The sequence below is a fragment of the Monodelphis domestica genome, chromosome 4 (genome assembly GCF_027887165.1).
Source record: "Monodelphis domestica isolate mMonDom1 chromosome 4, mMonDom1.pri, whole genome shotgun sequence".
NCBI classification, from domain to species: Eukaryota; Metazoa; Chordata; class Mammalia; order Didelphimorphia; family Didelphidae; genus Monodelphis; species Monodelphis domestica.
In genome coordinates this window covers 90,076,505-90,090,994 of record NC_077230.1, presented here as the reverse complement: position 1 = coordinate 90,090,994, position 14,490 = coordinate 90,076,505, and the positions used below count along the sequence as shown (strand labels likewise).

At 40.6% G+C, this 14,490-nt stretch overlaps 1 protein-coding gene across 7 annotated transcripts in view; it reads right to left on the bottom strand.

Moving 5' to 3' along the window:
• KALRN (kalirin RhoGEF kinase) overlaps window positions 1-14,490 on the bottom strand; it is a 1,009,634-nt gene that overhangs the window by 554,861 nt on the left and 440,283 nt on the right. For all 7 annotated transcript variants that reach the window (XM_056793564.1, XM_056793558.1, XM_056793562.1 and 4 more), the window contains exon 7: window positions 1-63. This exon is cut by the window's left edge and continues 129 nt beyond it. In XM_056793564.1, coding sequence (XP_056649542.1) covers window positions 1-63 — 63 coding nt within the window. The remainder of the gene's footprint in view (window positions 64-14,490) is intronic.

The window sequence follows — 14,490 nt, the reverse complement described above, 5'->3', positions numbered from 1 at the left end:
GTGGCCGGCTTCCGACAGGCGGGAGGCCACAGACATGATGCGGTTGATGTTCACATAGGCATTCTGGGAAATAATTTTTAAAATTATTTAAATTTCAATTTAAAAATATATAAAAATATATTTTCAAATGACAGGCAATTAATTAAACACTTTATCATCGGGTGGGGGGCAAGATGTAGAAGACAGAGCAAAAGAGAGACCACAAGAGCATCCCAGTTTAGAGTATAAATCAAATACTGGCCCAAGGGCAAGAAGAGAGTGGACCCATTCAAAGTAAAATCCAAAGAGGCAATAGAAATATTGATACGGTGCTCACCTGCAGGGCACAATAGCAGGTGTGATCAGGGAAGTGTTGCTAAAGGTTGTGGGAAATAATCATTGAATGTTCTGATATATACGAATATTTAGCTAGCGTAGTGAAAATATCTGAAGCCTGATGGGTGGGTTAACTCTAAAATCTGTTCTAGGCTTATTTTCTTACTTGCATAAGAGGTTTAAGAGTTTTGAAAGCACAAGACCTTTGCAAGATCAGCTCTATCCTGGTAAAGAAACCATAGCTCAGGCCAGGGTGGGAAGCCTGAAAGAAGGGCAGTCACCAATGTCTAGACACCCAAGATCTTTGCTCAGTTCCAGTTCAAGACTCACCCTGAGAAGAGTTGAGGCAAGAGTAGACAGACAGTGATAGGCTCATAGACCTAGAGCCAGGAGGAACATCAGAGACCATTAATCCAATCCCCTCATTTTACAGATAAGGAAACCAAGGCTCAGGGATGATACAGTGACTTCACCAAGGTCATACAGGTACTAAGCAGCAAAGGCAAGGGATTTGAATACAGCTTTACTGACTCAAGAGCCAGTGTTCTTTCCATTATATGCTATTGTTCACTTGTGTCCAACTCTTTGTGACCTCATTGTGAGTTTTCTTTTTTCTTTTTCTTTTTTTGCAAGTGAAATGTGGATTTTATTTTATCCTTTTTTTTTTAAGGAAGTAGTATGAAACGGAAATCCATAGCTTTAAATGCTATCGTGTTTTTAGATCTTTGTATGTTGAAATTTTCTTTTTTGGATATTTAAGTTCAGAATTTGAAAAAATAAATAAAAATTAAGGAGACCTGGTTTAGGCTAAAGTCTCTGGGCAGGATCCTAGTAACCAAAGGCCTGATATTTGGGTGCTTAATAGTTACAGAAGGCTGAGGTGGTGGTTTTTGTCTTTTGGGTTTTATTTTGGTTTTTTTGTCATTTTGGAACTGTCTCCCTATCTTCCCTGAGAGGGAAGGACAGTGGCCATTCACTGACCAACTCCAATCGTGATCACAGGAACTAGGAGCTGCTCTGTTCCTCTGACCTGGGCTGGTTCACTTCTTCTCAGGAAGTCTGGTGGTCCTCTGCTGCCCAGGGTTCAATGCATTGCTGCTGGAATGTGGGCAGCTAATCAGCTTTAACCATACTGTAGCTCCGGAGAGCAGAACTCCAGCAATCCATTTTGGTTGAGGACCAATCCAGGTTGAGGAACCTTTTGGGTTGTCAGGATCCTAGACATGTTCCTCCACTCCTAGCTAGTGTCATTGTGAGTTTTCTTGGCAAAGATACTGGAGTGGTTTGCCATTTCTTTCTCCACCTCATTTTGCAGATGAGAAAACCAAGGCAAATAGGGCTAAGTGATTTGTCCAGGGTCATACAGCTAATATGTGTCTAAGGCTGGATTTGAATTCAGTGCTCTATCCACTTTGCTACCTAGAGCTCAATTAGGATTTAAATAGGCACAGGCAGCATTCATGACTGCATCATCTTCCATCCTAAAAATTATCCCTGTGAATTCTCTCTACTTGTCTTAAGAAGATCCCTAGGGCCAATAAAGCATCAAAAGCACCCAAGGTCTCCCACAGTTTCTGCTGGCTCCCTTCATCTACTCTTTTGTTTACATTCATTCCCAGCTTGGCTTGGAAATTAAAAATGCATGAACACTGCTCCCCTGTTTCTTGATTAGGCCTTCAGGAAGAAAGGAGACAAAAGAAAAATGTCACAGATCTAAGAGGGGGGAGGACAGTTATTTTGAACTCATTCTCACTAATTGTCAGAGGTGTCAAAACAATCAAATAATATTGTGGCAGCTTCTGTAACTCTGTGAGCAGCTCACAATGCCCCAGTGCAGCAGGATGGCAGAGAAGGTGTTCTGAAAACCTGGGCTCCTGCCTTTCCAAGACAGTGAAGATGCATCAAACTGCACCTCTCTCCCTCCAGAGTCCGGCGTCTGCTCTTCATTCCAGACATGGCCCACTGACCTCAGGGTGGGATTCGTGAAAGTTCTTTATCGGTCCCCTCTTCTGTGCTTACTCCATTCAGCTTTACGGCCATCCCTTCTGTGCCTTCTGCTTCCAGGCACTCTCCCCTCCAATCAGCCCAGTGTCATGAGGATCTCCCAACTTGAAAGGTCTCCAGCAGAGAAATTCTCAGAGCAATAGTACTGAAGCCAGAAGAGTATTCGAATCCTACCATGTCCACTTACAATCTTTGTGACCTTGGGTAAGTAATTGAATTTCTCTGGGTCTGAGCTTTTGTTTCCCCCCTCTATAAATTTAAGGAGATTGCTCTAGGTGGCTTCCAATGGCCCTTGTTTGTTCTAAATTTATGATCTTGTTTGCAAAGTAGGGTGCTGGAAATAGACCCAAATACCATTCTTATGTATGATCATGGTTCTAGAAGAGAACTCAGTGGTCATCTTTTACTGAGACAGGTAGGTGATGCAGTGGATAGAGTACTAGAACACCTGTGTTCAAATCCAGATTCACATCCAGGCATTTACTCACTGGGCAAGTTGCTTCACCTCAGTCTCCCTCCGTTTTCTCAACTTAAAATGATGATAATAACAGCACCTACCTTACAGGGTTGTTGTGAGGATCAAATGAGATAATATTTCTAAAGCACTTAACACAGTGCCTGGCACAGAGTAAGCATTTAATAATAAATGTTTATTTCCTTCTTTATCTAAAACCTCATTTTAAAAAAACAGATGAGTAAACTGGAAGCAGGTCTCCTGCTGTAATTTAAAGAACGGACTCAGAGAATTTAGGATCAAATTCTAGTTCCACTACTTACTCTGTGACATTTGGGTAAGTCAAGTAAGCTCTCTGGGCCTCAGTTTCCTGGTCTATAAAATGCCTAAGTTAAACTAGATGATTTCTTCAGCACCTTTCAACTCTAAAACTATGATCCTATGAATGTAATGTGACATTTATTAATGGCAGATGGAGGTTTTTCAGTATGAGTTTTGCCCTTTCCACAAGGCTAGCCTACCTCTCTCTAGTAGCCCTCATTTGGCAAGTTCTTCCTTGTGTCAGACCTGAATCCTCCCTTCCATATCCTCATACATTTCCTTAGTGGAGGGAACCACTGGTTTCTTGAATAATACTCCTTCCAAGCTCTGAGGAATCATTAGTAACTCATCTTTCAGTATTGTTTTCTCTGGGCTACTAAACAAATTCTGCTTAAGAAGAAAATCTATGCATAGACCTGATGGGGGGGGTTGTCCTCAAAAGTGGGGGTGGGGTGAAGAGCTTATAAGCTGATTTTAGTGGCTCTAGTTTTTCAACAAATAAATAAATGCATTTAGAGGGAAAACCAGGAGCATTTAAATTTCTTTGCCCTCAGTTCTAAGATCTACTGAAATTCTCCCTTCTTCTGCCAAAACAAATCTTGGCTAAATGGATAAGGAACAATGTCTTTGTCACTAATTCCTAGCACCCCTTAGTTGAGAGGAACTGGGGGAGTAGTGGAACCAGGAGTGTGGCATTCCCTTTTCCTGGTGGGGGCGGAGGAGAGTCATGTTCTCTGCTCTGAGAGAAAAAATCTGCTGGAAAGGGGCAGAGTGTAATGATGTGGCGGTCCCCCTACCTGGCACATCCCCCACGGGAACCCCAAGCAGGCAGGCTGGTCCTTTGTATGCCTGGCTGCTGCTGGGATCACTAAGACTCCTTACACACTGCCGGGAATGGGGCTAGGAAGGCAGGGAGCTCCCAGTGGTTTCCCTGATAATCTCCTTGCTTGCTCTCACCCTCCTTCTTTTCTCTTTCTAAACAGAGTGCCGCGCAGTAATAAGTCTGAGAAGTGTCCTGGTGTTGATGGGAACCTGGCGTGGGACACTGCAAGACACTAATTCCACCCTGAAGCTCAGCCAAGACGAGGTGGCATCTCTGGGTGGGGATGGCTGACTTGGGTGGGTCACACACAATTTCTACTGATGATATAGACAAGCCCTTGCAGATTGGAGGCTCTGAACAGGGTCCGTCCGCTTAGGAAATCCCTCTGCCAGAGGGCATCCCCTCCACCTTTTGTCCTCCGTGGCCACTCAGAAGGAAAGGCAGAACTAGCCCATTGACCCCCTCGGGCTGAGCTGCTCCCACCCCGCCCCCACCTCTGCAATTAACAAATAAAAACAAAAAGGCATTTCAAGCACTTATTGAATGCCCGGCACTCTAGGGGATGTTAAGGGCCAGAGATTCTAATACTTGCAAGCAAGATGTCCCTGCCCTCGAGAGGCTTACTTTTGGATGGGAGAACAAAAGGGGCCTGGAATTGGAAAGCAAACGGTGGGAGCAGGGAGCAGAACCTGACCAGTTTGCAAATGCCCTGGGAATGGCATGGAGACCAATCCCTAATCTGGCCGTAAATTTGGCACATCCTCTGTCTTGTAACTGAGCAGAATAGTGATGCCAAAGCCAAGAGACACAGTAACCAAGTGGGGGCCAGAGGATGCAACATTTCGTACTCACACTTTTCTGATTTCTCCAGGAAAGAGAAGGTGTCGTTTCTTTTTGGTGTTGAGCATTACAATTAAATGAAGCCATAAGCAATATCTTGATGCTCTTTTCAGACACCTTTCTGGTGTCATGTATATTATCTCTTGGTTCTATTCATCTCAGTTCATAGAAATCTGTTCATGTGCAATAATACTCTATCACCTTCAAATATTGGGGCCACTAGCTGGCTCAGTGGGTAGAGTGCCAGGCCTGGAATCAGGAGACTCATCTTCCTGAGTTCAAATCTGGCCTCAGACATTTCTGGCTGTATGTCCCTGGGCAAGTCACTTCACCTATTTGCCTCGGTTTCCTCATCTGTCAAATGAGCCAAAGATTGAAATAGCATCTTTGCCAGTAAAACCCCAAATGGGATCATGTCACAAAGAATTGGACATAACTGAAATGAACACAAAACAACTTCCAAGTGCCATAATATGAAGTCATTCACCAGTCTATGGGTACCCATTTTATTTCCAGTTATTCACTACTACTATTACTACAAAAAATTAATGCTAAGAATATTTTACTCTATTTGAGATCTCTCTTGCTATCATTAACAAATCCCCAGCAGGATATGATTGGGGAAGTAGACTCTAAATGAACATCCTAGTGCAAATACCCACAACATGGAAATGGGTTTGCATCAAGGACACCTGACACCCAGTGGAATCGTGCATTGGCTATGGGAGGGGTGGCGGGAGTGGGGGGAGGAAAAGAAAATGATTTTTGTATCCAAGGAATAATGTTTGAAATTGACCAAATAAAAAATAATGTTTTAAACAAACAAACAAAACAAAACAAAACAAACAAACAAACAAACAAACAAATCCCCAGCAAAAGGGGAATATAGTTCAAAAGACACATAATTTTCTTTCCCTATTCTGATACTTTAAAAAAAAATTTGCCATGATTAATATCTTTTGCTTTTGCATCTTTCATTTCCAAATATGGCCTCTCTCCCTCCACCTCCCAGAGAGACATCTCATGTGACAACTACATTTTAAAAATCAGTTCAGCTAAACAGTGCAGTGTGTGTTGTGTTCTGTATTCATGATTCCCCAAACTCGGTGACTATATTATAATTACATAGTATTCCAACTACAAAACACTCTTCAGAGAAATAATAAAAAATTGGAGGCATATTAATTGCTCCTAGATTGTGCCAGCATGATAAAAAATGACAAACACAACCTAAACTGATTTACTTAATCATTACCAGAGAAAGCAAACTACCAAAAGATTATTTTTTTAGAATTAGAAAAAATAACAAATTTCACCTGGAAAAACAAAATATTAAGAATTTCAAGAAAAATAATGATAAAACAGGAAGGAAAGAGGACCTCGCAGTGTCACATCTCAAACTATGCCATAAAGGAGTGATCATCAGAACATTTGGGTACTAATTAAGAAATGTAGATATCAGTGGAACAGGTTAGGAGAAATATATAGATACATATAATGTATATATGACATATAAACATATATATAAAAACAAACAAACATAATAGCCTAATATTTTAAGTTAGATCTAGCTCTCTTTTGTATCTTATCTTCTCCTTCTCTTGAGGGCAAGGACTATCTTGTGGACTTGCATTTGAATCTCTAACAACTAGTATCAGTGCCTAGCATTCAATAAGAACTTGAAAATACTTTTTTCTGGCCTAAAACTTTAGAGCTTGGAAAATGGAATAAAAATTCTCTTTTCAATAAAAATTACCAATAAAACTGGAAATCAATTTGGCAGAAATCAGACTTTATGCCAAGATCTTATATTACATGAGATAAACTCCAAATGGACACATTATTTAGATATAAAAGGTAACATGGTAAGCGAGTTAAAGCAGCAAGGAAAAAAGTTTCTTTCTAATATATGAGTAAGGGAAAGCATGAGCAAATAATGGAAAAAGAGAATCACAAAAGATAAAATGGACAATTTTGATTATTCACAATTTAAAAGGTTTTGCACAAATAATACCAATGCAGTTAATATTATAAGGAAAACAGGTAACTGGGAAGAAAAAAAACTCTCCATTAAGTTTCTCTTTTAAAGGTCTTATCTTCAAGACACATAAGGAATTGATTCAAATTCAAAGGAATGAGTCATTCTTCAATTGACAAATGGTCAAAGATTATTAAAAGCAACTTTTCACAGGATGAAAACCAAGATACAAATAACCTTATGAAAAATGGTCCAAATCACTAGTAATTAGAGAAATGAAAATTGGAGCAACTCTGAGCTTCTAACTCATGGCCATCAGATTGGTGAAAATGATAAAAGAGTAAAGGGAAAAATTGGAAAGAGGAAATAAAACAATAGGCACAGTGGTGTTTTTTGTTTGTTTTTTAAACCCTTACTGTCTGTCCTAGAACCAATACTGTGCATTGGTTCCAAGCCAGAAGGGCTTAGGACTAGGTAATTGGCATTAAATGACTACCCAGGGTCACATAGCTAGGAAGTGTATGTGGTCAGATTTGAACCTAGGACCTCCTGTCTCCAATCCTGGTTTTCCATCCATTGAATAACCTAACTGCCCCAGACTAATGCACATATTGGTACAAGTATGTATCAATCTAGTCATTATGGAAAGAAGTTTGAAACTATGCCTCAAATACTACTAAATTGGGTAAAACCTTGACCCAGCACTTCCACAGCTAGACATATATCCCCAAGGTATTGAAGAAAGTAGGAAAAGACCTGTATGTACAAAATTTATCCAACAGTTCCTTACCTAGTAACAAATACTGAATGCAAAGGGGATGCTCACCTAGTGGTGAATGTGTAAACAATATCAGATGAATACAATAAGAGTTTCAGAGGAAACTGGGAAAATCTCTAGGACAGATTCAGAGTGAACTGAGCAGAGCCAGAAGAACAATTTTTTCAATGACATTTTAAAGAAAAACAACTTTGGAAGACTTTAGAACGCCAATCACTGCAATAACAAAGGGCACTCTCAGTGGACCAAAGATGAAGCACATTTTGCTTCATTGACCTATTTCCTGATACAGAGGTGATGGATTCAAAATTAAAAATAAGACATATTTTTGGACACTGACAATGAGGAAATTTGTTTTGCTAAACAATACATATTTGTTACTGGGATCTTTTTTTTAAAGTTTTTCTTATTGTTGTTATTAAATGGGAAAAGCAAAAGAGAAAGAAAATAAATGGTTTTTTTTAATAGAAAAAAAGAAATAAAAAACATGAACTTTTGTATTTTGTTTCTTCCTATAGTCATTGTCATAATCACTGTGTATATTGTTTTTCTGGTTCACCCTATTTCTCTTTGTGTCAATTCATGTAAACCTTCTCATGTTTCTTTGAATTCTCATTCATCATTTCTTATAGCATTGTGTTCAGTTGTTTCAGTCATGTCTGACATGGCAGATACTGAAGTGGTTGCCATTTCTTCTCCAGCTCAATTTAGAGATCAAGAAGCTGATATAAACAGAATTCAATGAGTTGCTTGGGATCACATAGCAAATAAGTGTCAGGGGCCATTTTGAACTCAGGTCTTCCGATCTGTAGTCCCAGTGCTCATTCTACTAAGGCACCTAGCTGCTCCTTAAAGCATAGAAATATTCCTTTCCTTTTCAGTACCACAGATTGTTCAGTCAATCCCCAAATGACAGGCATCTACTTTGTTCTCTGTTTTTTGCTACTACAAAAAGGCACAGCACTTGTCAAAGGTTGCTCTGATCTCTTCTTCAGGTTTCCTTCCAATGTGAGCTGGGCTGCCTCCTTCTCCCTCTCTAAGTCCTAGAAGTCCCCCTAAGGCACTCCTTTCTCTCAGAACTTTCCCAAGAATTTTCCTTCATCATCACCAATTGTAGATACCTACACAAAAGGGTTGGACAAGGCGGGGGAGTAAGTAAGGGCAGGAACAATATATCTGGTACAGTCTGTGCCGCACCTTGCAGACTGTGAGCAACGAGCCAAGGCTAAGCCATGTACGTAAACAAACCAGCCCCAAAGAGGACTTAATGTCTTGATTTTTGACAGATTCCAGAGCCTCATAGAAAAGGAAAATCCCCAAAGATGATTATTTTTCAGTGCTGTGACCTCACTTAACCAGTGTCGATACATGACTCATTGGCTAGGGCTTAGGGGGCTAACATTGCCAGGGCTTAAGTTCCTTGGCTCATATAGCATATCCAACCACAATTCCTAAATCCCTGAGCAAATCCTCAATTTGCTTGCATGAGGGAGGCAGCCAGAGTATCAATAGCACTGTATAACGTTCAGGGGTCCTGGGCTCTTAGCCTTACTTTGGCATGAGCCTGCTGGGTGACACTGGACAAATGATTCATCTTTTATGTTATGGAGGTGAATATGGGCCAGAAGAATTCCCAAAGGATGGTGGGACCTGAGGCAGGAAAATTAAGAACTATAGCTCAGGAGCAGGAGTGAGCACAATCTGTTTGAGGGACAGAGAATAGACTGGTTTGACTGGAGAAGATTTGTGTAAGAGAAAAGTGGGAGAGAGAATCAATTGTTATGGTGGAATTTCAGAGACTTCGAGGCAGAGCTCTGGCTTTAAACCTAATTTGGAAGGGAAGAGAGGAAAGATAGGAAATGGAAACTTTCTGAACTGGAGGGTTACATCGTTTTAGGAATCACAGGATCTCCATAATAGAAGAGACCTTCCAGGCTGTCTAGTCTATTCCCCACCTGAATAAGAACCCCTTTTATATTACCAGTAACTAGTTGGTACAGTGGAACTGGAGTCAAGGAAGATCTGAGTTTAAATCTTGCCTCAGATACTAGCTGTGTGATGCAGGGGGAAAAAAAAATCTCTGCCTGACTCAGTTTCTTCATCTGTAAAATGGCATAATAGTGGCCCCTCCCTCCAAGGGTTATTGTAAGGCTCAAGTAAAATAATCTTTATCAAGTACTCTGCAAATCACATACACACAGAGTGGAAAGAAGAGGAGAGGAGAGGAGAAGAAAAGAGAAAGTCATCTCTATACAGATCATATTCATTCCTCTGGAACTTTTGCTTTTGTTCTTACTTTCTTGCATGAGGTGCTATAGATAGATAGATAGATAGATAGATAGATAGATAGATAGATAGATAGATAGATAGAAAGATAGATAGATAGATAGATAGATAGATAGATAGATAGATAGATAGATAGATAGATAGATGGATGGATGGATGGATGGATGGATGGATAGATGGATGGATGAATACACACGTTAGATACTCTGGCCAATAAGTTGCCACCTAGCATTTGCTTGAAGGCTTCAAGGATTCTATTCAATGTTGGGACATTTCTGAACATTATAAAGTTCTTCTTATGCTGAGTTAAAATTTACCTCTCTGGCCAGAACATTGATAGCAAACCTATGACATGAGTGCCAAAGATGGCACAAGTAGCCACCCTCCCCTGATCCAGAGTTCATTACTAGAAAGACAGAGGGACTCTGGATAGAGCAGTCCCCCTCACCCCTCCACCTCTAGCCTGAGGACATTTTTTCACATCACCTCTTCTCTGCCCAGCAGTCCAATGGGAGTTTATAGGAGGTACCATGGGTGACTCACAGGCAGCAGAGCTGGAGGGAAGTGGAGTGCTCAGACCACTCCTCTCCCCCTCTCTAAAATTGCTGAAGGTATTCCTCACTTCACCATCCCCTCCATCCAGGGGAAGCACTTTCTCCCTTCCCTGTCTGGGATAAGGGGGTGTGGGGCATAGCCAGCACTTGGTGTAGGGAGGGGCATGACACTTGGTCTCCAAAAGGTTTACCATCACTGGTATGGCAGAAATAAACTTGAACCGTGCATCAACCTGAAAAAACAAAACTTGTGTAAGCTTTTCCAGGAATATAGTAGGAATATGACTGGCCAATCCTGCTCTTTGCCTGGTTGCCTAGGGTTTTGTTTTTTTTTTTCCCTAGTCTCAACCTTGTGGACAAAGACAGCTAGGAATATTATCCAGCTAGGAAGCAGGAGATGAGAAACCTCAAACAGGAAAAAACAAACAAACAAACAAACAAAACAACCTCAAACAGGTTACATGCAGATTGAAGGAGCACATCATAGGTTACATTGCCTGGGAAGCAAAAGTGATCTGTCTTCCTTGCAGAATGTAAGAAGAGTAGGGTCATTTTTCTGTTATAGACATCAAAGACCACAGAAATAAGACTAATAGTAATGTTAATAATAATAGCTAATATTTATTAAAATGCATAACCACTTTTTCATTTGATTCTCTCTTCCATCCTATGGTAGTTAATGATGATGATGACAATAATAGCACTTTAAAGTTTCTGACGCACTTTAAAAATGTTAACTCTTTATTTTCACAACAACCCCTGGAGGTAGGTGCTATTATTATCCCAATTTACAGATGAGAAAACAGAGACTAAGAGATCTGCCTGGGTTGCACAGCTAGTAAGTATGAACTCAGATCTTAGCACTTAACCTAATGCCTGGAACATAGTAGGTACTGAAAGTATTCCTATCTCTACTTTATAGATAAAGAAACTGAGGCAAAGGCAGGTTTAAGAATCTTGCCTCTAGTCGCATAGCTTATAAATAGCAGAGCCAGAATTCAAATTCAGGTGTTCTGGTCCCTAAATCAGTAGCTTTTCCATTACCTCAAAGCTTTAACTAAATTCCAGTAGACAGGAGTAGAAATGGGCACGATATAGCAGATGCACGCTCCCTTTCTCCTTTGGCTGTCCTCCCCTCCCTTCCCAGCTACAAAATCCCATTTCTCTCTTTTCCCCACTGCAATCATTCACTGAAGATCAAAGGATGAGCTGCTCCCAGCTCCTGGGGCCTGGTGCTCTCATTCAATGATTAGCTGAAATCGGTGGAGCAGACTGTCTCTCCAGAAATGAATACCTGCCAGAATGTTAATGAGCATTTCTCGCCTTCATGGCATCCTTGATTCAGCTCTGGTCAGGCTGCCCCCTTCTGCGTACAAATTAACACCCAAATAAAGTGGATGAAAACAGGTTTCTTTATTTTCCACGTTGAAATATGGTTCAGTTCTTTTAAAGGTTATTTTGATTTTTTGCCCCTTTCTGGAATAAAAACAAACCTTTTATGGAAGCTGTGTCTGGAATAGGAGGTAGCAATTGGTAGCAGAGTGCTAACCTGGGCTCAGGAAGACCTAGGTTGAAGCAGGGTGGCCAAAGCAAGTCCTTGAACCTGTATAAACTACATTTTCCTCATCAGCCAAATGAAGATATTAACACCTACGGTCCCTGCCTTATGGGGTCCTAGTGAGAATCAAGTGTATGTGAAGCATAATCACGTGGCTCTGTAATGCCATTCATTTGGGAGTCCCCTCCAACAATGGAGATGGCAACTCACCCATGCCTGCCCCTCCTATGTGCCTCGTGCCCTTGTTTTCTCCAAGGCTCCCCATCGTAGGGCCACCCAACATGCTGGAGGCCTTCCTTCATTTCTCCTGACATCCTCAGGGTACCAGTGGAGCACTTTGACCATCCATTTGCCATTCCCCAATCCTGCTCAGCTCTCCTTCCTGGATGACTTCCTTTACTCCTGCTCTTCAGTTTATCTTTGGCTAGGTGGCACCAACTGCTCATACCCTTCATGCTCTTCTCCATTGCCTTCTGTGGAATGCTCCTCTTTAGTTTTACGAAGGCAGTGGAGTGCCATATGACAACACTCAGAAAATATACATTTTTAAACCTTAACTTTCTATCTTAGAATCAACGGTGTTCCAAGGGACCAATTGGTTCCAAGGAAGATGAGTAATGAATGTTAGGCAATGGGGATTAAGTGACTTGCCCAGGGTCACACAGCTGGGAAGTATCTGAGACCAAATTTGAACCTAGGACCTCTCAACTTTATGCCTGGCTGTCAATCCACTGAGCCACCCAGCTGCCCCCAACACCGGTAAGATACTAATATTAGCAAGAAGGGTCTTTGCCTTCATGAGAAGCTTGGCATGACTGGAAGAAATTTCCAAAGTGCGATTTCCAAAAAAAGCATTCCAACTTGTTCTCCTGTTCTCTTTCAACTTTGAACCAGATTATCATCGATCCTTACTCTGTCCCAGAAATACAGATTATTGGGCCAACTTTATTATCTACCCAAATGCATGTTGAAAGCTTGGAAATAGATATTCTTAACCCACTTAATCTATTATTGATTATCCATTATATATACACACACAAAATGTCAGCTACTATAACTGCTCTTTTTGCCATGTAAAACTCCAGATCAATGGTGACTTATACACATTAATAATTGTTAGAAGACAGTAGAATGGACTCAAAGGTTTAGGAGAAGTGGTTTTGAGTCTCATGTCTGTCACTTTATTTTTTACTTTGGTCAGAGCACTTGCCTCATATCCTATGCCTCAGTTTCTTTATCTGCAAAGTGAGTTAAAACTGTATGATCTCTGAGGTCCCTTGCAGCTTGAAATTTAGGGTTTTTTGAGGTCACGGAGGCCACCAGTTCTCAAAATATTGTTCAGGGATCTCTGACAATTTCCAAGACCCTTTCAAGGAATCCATGAAGTCAAAACCATTTTCACAATAATAGAAAGACATCTTAACTTCAAGTACAGTAAATATCTATAGAGACAACATATATAAACAAAAATTCTTCGTGGGGGTCCTCAATTGATTTCTTATTAATTTTAAAAATGTTAAGTGATATTGAGACCAAAAAGATTGTTAACTATTTATTTAATCCAACTTCTTCATTTAGCAAATGAGATAACTGAAGTCCAGAGAGACTAACCTAAGGTTACACAGATACCCAGTGGCAAAGCCAGGATTTAAACTCAGGGCATCTGGATCCAAATCCAGTGCTCTGACCATATTAATCCCTGACTATATATTTTGGCTATATGAGAGTCAGTGAAGGAAGAAAAAAGTCAAGGGGTAGACATCACACTACAATGGAGTAAAGCTCCCCACTTCGAATCTGAGGAGATCTTTCTATTAGTCTGGAAGCTAGCACCGAATTCCCAATTTTTCCTACCCATCTATTCACATTTGTAAGAATCATAACACATCACACACAAGTACGAATGACATTTCCATAGAATTTTAGAGCTGACAGAGAGCCTTTCTCACAAAAAAAACTGTGAGGTATGTGGAATAACATCTTTTTTTCTTTGTATTGATGAGGAAACTGAGGTCTCGTAAGGTAAAATGATTTGTGTTAGTAAATAGAAGAACTGGTCCTGGAAACCATTTCTCCTGACTCTTTCCACTGTTATGGATTAGGGCATGGGCAAATCACAGTAGACTAGTGTCTACAATGACATCTCCAAATGTCATTTATAGGTCTTGGGGGAATGTTCGAGGGACCAATCATTCCATCATCTCCCTGTCTTTGGTTACTGTAACTGAGCTCACAGATCTGACTAGCATCCTTCCTGGTATAGCTGCTATGACTGCATCCACAAAGCTGACCTTAGTTGGCAGAGATCCTGACCCTAGGGACCAGGCATCTGATTAAGACTTGTGTAATCCCAGATTTAGAGCTGCAAAGGACTTTCAGGGTCATTGAGTCCTGTGGATTCATTTTACAGATTAGGAAACTGAGTCCCAAAGACATTAAGTAATTTATCCAAGTTGGAAATGATGTTCCTTCACTTCATTCAGATCCCTCATTTTAGATGCAAGAAAGCAAAAGCTATTGTGGGTTAAACAATTTCTTCCCAAGATACTTTCAATTCTGAGTGTGGCCAGCATCTTTTG